This window comes from Seriola lalandi, unplaced genomic scaffold (assembly GCF_002814215.2).
Source record: "Seriola lalandi dorsalis isolate HSWRI2012SDOR001 ecotype SW California unplaced genomic scaffold, Sedor1 jcf7180002054748, whole genome shotgun sequence".
NCBI classification, from domain to species: Eukaryota; Metazoa; Chordata; class Actinopteri; order Carangiformes; family Carangidae; genus Seriola; species Seriola lalandi.
Window position 1 is genome coordinate 1415882 of NW_019525301.1, and position 5263 is coordinate 1421144.

General features: G+C 42.3%; 1 protein-coding gene across 2 annotated transcripts in view; it reads right to left on the reverse strand.

The window, feature by feature from the left end:
* The window catches only part of rpn2 (ribophorin II), an 8218-nt gene that overhangs the window by 990 nt on the left and 1965 nt on the right, over window positions 1-5263 (reverse strand). Inside the window, exons 7-17 of one of the 2 annotated variants that reach the window (XM_023424788.2) lie at window positions 5079-5255; window positions 4871-4989; window positions 4599-4704; window positions 3492-3583; window positions 3276-3390; window positions 2884-3078; window positions 2698-2784; window positions 2507-2602; window positions 1954-2029; window positions 790-919; window positions 146-242 (exon numbers count right to left, since the gene is read on the reverse strand). In XM_023424788.2, the coding sequence (XP_023280556.1) occupies window positions 191-242; window positions 790-919; window positions 1954-2029; window positions 2507-2602; window positions 2698-2784; window positions 2884-3078; window positions 3276-3390; window positions 3492-3583; window positions 4599-4704; window positions 4871-4989; window positions 5079-5255 (1245 nt within the window). In that variant the 3' untranslated portion in view covers window positions 146-190. The remainder of the gene's footprint in view (window positions 1-145; window positions 243-789; window positions 920-1953; window positions 2030-2506; window positions 2603-2697; window positions 2785-2883; window positions 3079-3275; window positions 3391-3491; window positions 3584-4598; window positions 4705-4870; window positions 4990-5078; window positions 5256-5263) is intronic. The other variant, XM_023424789.2, reaches the window with a different exon arrangement.

Below are 5263 nucleotides of genomic sequence, written 5' to 3' on the forward strand. Positions count from 1 at the left end.
GGGTGGTGGTGAGTGAGTGATAAGGCAAACCAAGGGGGAGGGCAGCAAGTACACATATGTGAACACTGGAGTTCAAATGAGTGAGCACCACACAGCCATGCACGCTGCCAGCCAGTATGGAAATGCACACTGTGGATGCCCTTACTTCAGCCTGGAAGCACGGCCGAGTCATTTGTTACAAAAGGGGGCTTTATCGTAGGCTCCTATACTTTGCCAACCTACTACTTTGCTCTGCGGCAATCCTGAAAGAGGAGTAAAGAGACAGCGAGGTGTGGACAGAGGGGTTAAAAAGTGAGAGACTGGCAGGAGAGAAGGAAGCAGAAAAAGTCCTGACTGAAAAAAAAAAAAAAGACATTTGTGAAATCAGTAATTGCAATATCGTACTGGCTTAAAAGGGTTAAATGGGCTGTTGTAAGTGAATAATTACAGAGTGACGATTTGAGTCTGTGGCACAAGCTACAAATTGCTCACTCTGGCCCTTGGAGGGCTCTACATATTGAGGGTGTGAAGAAATTGCCCACTCAGATCATCACTCGTGCAGATTTTGCCACCGAGCTTCTCTCCTGGTCCAAGATCTCCTCGCATTGAGCCTGGCACTGAAATCAGCCTCTGGGGACCAACTGAGGAGCTACACATATAGAACAGGCACTTTCCTCAGGTTTGGAGCTAAGAACTACCGAGAGGCCTCAAAAGACCCGAGTCCTCGTCGTCTGAAAGGGGCTAGGCTTTCTCTCTGGGATAAAGGACCCTCTAGGAACCATTTGTGCCAGGCACCATCAGGAGACATACCTCTTGACTGCTTTCTGGGCCAGCATGCGGTTCCCGGCGAGGAAAGTTACACCGCCAATAATCGCCAGGTACTTCAGAGTCTGGAACATGTTCAGGTGGGTCCAGTAGACGTACATCAGGCCCAGCATGGCTGAAATGAAAAAACAGCCGACTTGAGAAGACTTGAACATCAGCATCCAAACAAAACAGCTGCTGGGTAAGAACGCCATCTTGAATATGCTACCATATTAACATTAGCTACTATACGTCAGTGGTTCACCAAGTGGATGCAGCAGCACCTTGAAACTGGTCAAGATTTATTTCCATCTTTTCTTGTAAAATAATTTTTAATAATGTTTTGCCACAGTAAATAAAACCAAGGCAACATTTACATTAAACACATTTTATAGTGTGTTTTCAGAGCTGTAAAAACACAGTAAACAACAAAATCAAACAAATCACAAATCATTTCAAAAGGCCAGTTTGCTGTTAGGGCCACGGCTAGAGGTACATTTTTCCATGCAAAGTTTATACGTGGAATTTCATTTCACTCCATTATGATTGTGTACATTGTAGGGCTGTCCCAAACGATTATTCTTCAACGATTAATCTAGCGAATATTTTTTCGATTATTTGACTAATCTAACGATTATTTTTTTTATTAACCTAACAGTAATTTTATTGCAATTATTTTCCAGTTAGTCATTTAATATAACAATTTGCCCCGTCCAACACACACACACGCACACACACACACTGCACCAGGGTGCTTCCTCTTTATGTGCTCGTGCATGACTGTCGTGCTAGTGATATGCCATATGCACTTTGCAGAGTCTGCAGACTACTGCATGGTACCGCACTGTTGGTGTCAAGATTAAAGTATTCCCAAACTTTGGAGGACCGTGTGCGAGCCTTTTTTGCCGCGTTTTGCTCCACACGCTCCGTCGTACTGCTGGTAGACGCCGCCATGTTGTTCAAATAGATTACACAGACGCAAATCATTCACCTAGTCAATGACTTCAATTACGTCACCGCGTTGTCCCAGCCCTTGCGCTGCGCTTGTATCCGGGTAAACCAAAGACAATGGATATAAATGGTCCCATTAGAAAGTTCCAGTTTTGTTCTATGAACATTTACCCTGTGTGGTATCTGTGATGAACATTTCATTTTAAAGACGGGACTAACCTGCGTGTCCCACATGGAACAGAATGGTGCTGGGAGAGAAGCTGAAGTTGGAGATGTTGGCTCCGAGCTTAAACCACTAAAGAGGAGAGGGGGAATAAAAGACAATGTGATTTTCATCCCCTTCAAGAGCTGCAAACAAAAGAGCTGAAAAATTGTTTACAGCCTCGCACACAATGCACTGAACCACTGTAACAATAACTATTACTCAGCACTGCAAATGCCAGGGAAAAAATACCTCATAGCTTTTGTGATTTCAAATTAAAATAAGCATAATATTCATGCAGTGCTGGAGCCTCATTCACTGTGTATGAAGCCTTCCTGCTGAAGAGCTTTTCTGGAAAATAAAAACTAGACCACACTGTGTATACAACAACAATAACAAAGCTGAATGCTCTATTAAAAAATTGTTGATTAATAATGGATGTAGGTTGGCTTTTAGTTGTGCCCTTAAATAGGATAAATGATTTATAAATTATCTCCATACAGTTTAGCCACAGCAAACATAAAAATCAGAAAAACAGGAAGCATTTTGTTCCAAAGTTTGTAATATTACCAGGATGAGCAGAAGCAGGAAGGGAGACAGGATGAGTGCAGTGAAGGTGTTGGACACCACAGTGGGAGGCTTCTTCTCTGGTTCCCTGAATAAGTGCTGCAGAGACAGAGAGATTTTTAACAATTTATTACTATTTCATTTCCTGTTGTCATGCAGTAAATCAGATCCAAATAAGGACCAAGTTATATTACCTGGATCTCTGGTTTGGGTACATAAAGAGTCTTGGGCTGAATGGTAGCTGGGGCCTCTTCATCCACAAACTTCAGAACAACATCAGCCTTTCAAAACAATTTCAGAGGTTCAGTATTGACTTCTCATCGTCTGGTCATTCAGTAAATAATCCTCATTACCACCATTAAGTCTGAACAGATACTCACCACATTCCACAAGATGGGATTCTCCAAGGTAGCGTCCCCAACAATTAGGTAGAGGGAATAGGTCCCGGAGATGGAGTCAAACTCTGATTTCCGCTCTGCTGTGTCCAACTCAAACTTGTACAGATTCTTGCTGTCGGGTTCAGCCACAAACACGACCTCTTGGCCAGTTTTCTGATTGTGCAGCCGGACAAAAGTCTGTGACAGAGAATGTGAAAAGGTCTTAATCTTAGGAAAACGTTGAGAGCTCCATTTTTTGCTAAACAGTCAAAGTGGCTGGTTGTTTTCATGATTGCTTTGACTAAGCAGTTGTACATTATAATGGCTGGATGGTCACAACAGTGATTATGAAAGCAGATGAAGTCAGCATCAACAGACAGACTCTGATTACATACCTGGTGAGGGGTAAGCTCCACTCCGGTGTTGACGTCAACCAGCTGGAAGGACATGGCAAAGTTCTGGTGGCTGTCTGCGGTGAAGGAGCTCTTGGCTTTGGAAGGATAGTCCACTCTGTGTCATTTAAAAAAAGAGGGGCAAAGCATTCAGTATTCCTCTGTCATGCCACTGAGTTTCAGCGAGAGGGAATTCACTCGTCAAAGTTGTTTTCTAACCTGGTGGTCTTTGTGCCGATGCTCTGGTCCTTATCCACCACAGAGAGGTCCATGTTAGTAACAGCCACCTCAGTGGACACCTTTACTTTAAGCTACAGGAGGACAGAGTCAGAACACGAGTCAGTGTATATGAGCACATTATCATTTTGCATCACTTTGTCATATCAAGGAGACCAAATAGATTTAAAGGGGGGGCTCCAGATTCTCTTTCTATCTATCTATAAAGTAGTGGAAAAAATGATTATTGCATATGGATATAGTGCAATAAAGAAGTATAACGCTGTCATCCTGCATGGTTCTTACAAGTCTTGTTGTATCATTTTTGTTTAAACCTGTTTTTACTGTGTTGCCACGTTGTGAAAGACAAATGTCCATTTTATGCAAATCTAATGGACCATAAAGTTTTATCTTCTATATCTTATCTGTATTATCACATTTACATGCTCCTTCCATACTGAGTATATTCAGTCAATTATATGTGTAATGACTGGGTATCACTGTAAGGACAAATTCTTTTGAATTACTTTTATAAGAAACGGTTGTAGACTTGAGATGGCCTCAATGAGAGAGCTCACCTCACCTTTATTACGTTTTTCTCTCTCCATTTAATTGTACTGCCGTTTATTTGGTCTTGGGTGAGACTTCTAGCCATTTTTCTCTATTTCCAGTGAAAACTAAAAATGTAACCCTTGACATAAAGATAAAGATAAAAAACATATGGGTGTTGTATATGTTCTGCCCCTGGCGGCCTGTTCTGTTATTCTGTTCTCTATGTTGATTTTGCTATTAAAAAACAATAAAACTCAAGTGAGTGAGTCCAAGTTGACGTGCTTGCAAGAAACTTATTTCAGCAATAATGGCTTGAAGTCCCTTGTATGGGTCAAGCTCAACAAATGCTAAATAAGACATTTACTATAATGCAGGGCTTTAAAAGTTCCTCCAGAGCCATGGAATGACATTACACAACTGTGTAACCTTCATGTGTAAAATGTGTGGATTGGCCCTTTAATTTAAATAAATGACTATGTAACCTGCACATAACTGGCAAGTAATTATAATTATGTACTGCCTTTTCAAGTTAAATATAATAACTAAGTACAAAATCACCTCGACGTGATTGGCAACCAGTCGGCTATCCCCAGTCACTGCAATGGTAAACTGGTAATATCCACTGGCGGGCTGGTTGGACATGAAGTTCAGTTCAAAGACACCACTGAAAAGCAGGGGAAAAAAGAACGATACAGTGCATGTTAATTAATAAACAAATAAAGAAGATGAATCTTGTAAAGAAATGCATATATATCTGCCAGCTGTTGGGACCATTTTAAAGTAATGAGGAGCATAATGTAAAGCTAACACTCATCTCTAACAGTACATACTCATTAAGTGTGAAGGGCACTTGGCTGAGGATGATGCTCTTGGAGGCCACAGCATACGCGGACTCCACCAGCACATTGGCTGAGGCCAGAGGTTGAGACATGACATCAGTAACAAGGAGCTGTGAATGCAACAGTGAGACAGTGTCACTACATGATGATTAAAAACCAGACAGAGGACTGTAGCCAGCTCGATATCCAGCATCTGTACCTGCAGGGTTGGCTGGCTGTGGGACACTGTGGCTGGGCCCTGAGCACTGACAATGACCGGCACGTGGAAGCGGTTGCTGGAGAGAGCGGCGGCGGCACTTGCCACACTGAAGGCCTCGGCCAAAGAATCCCAGGATTTCTTGCTGAAGATGGAATTCACCAGCTGGATGACCTGGTCCTGTGGGG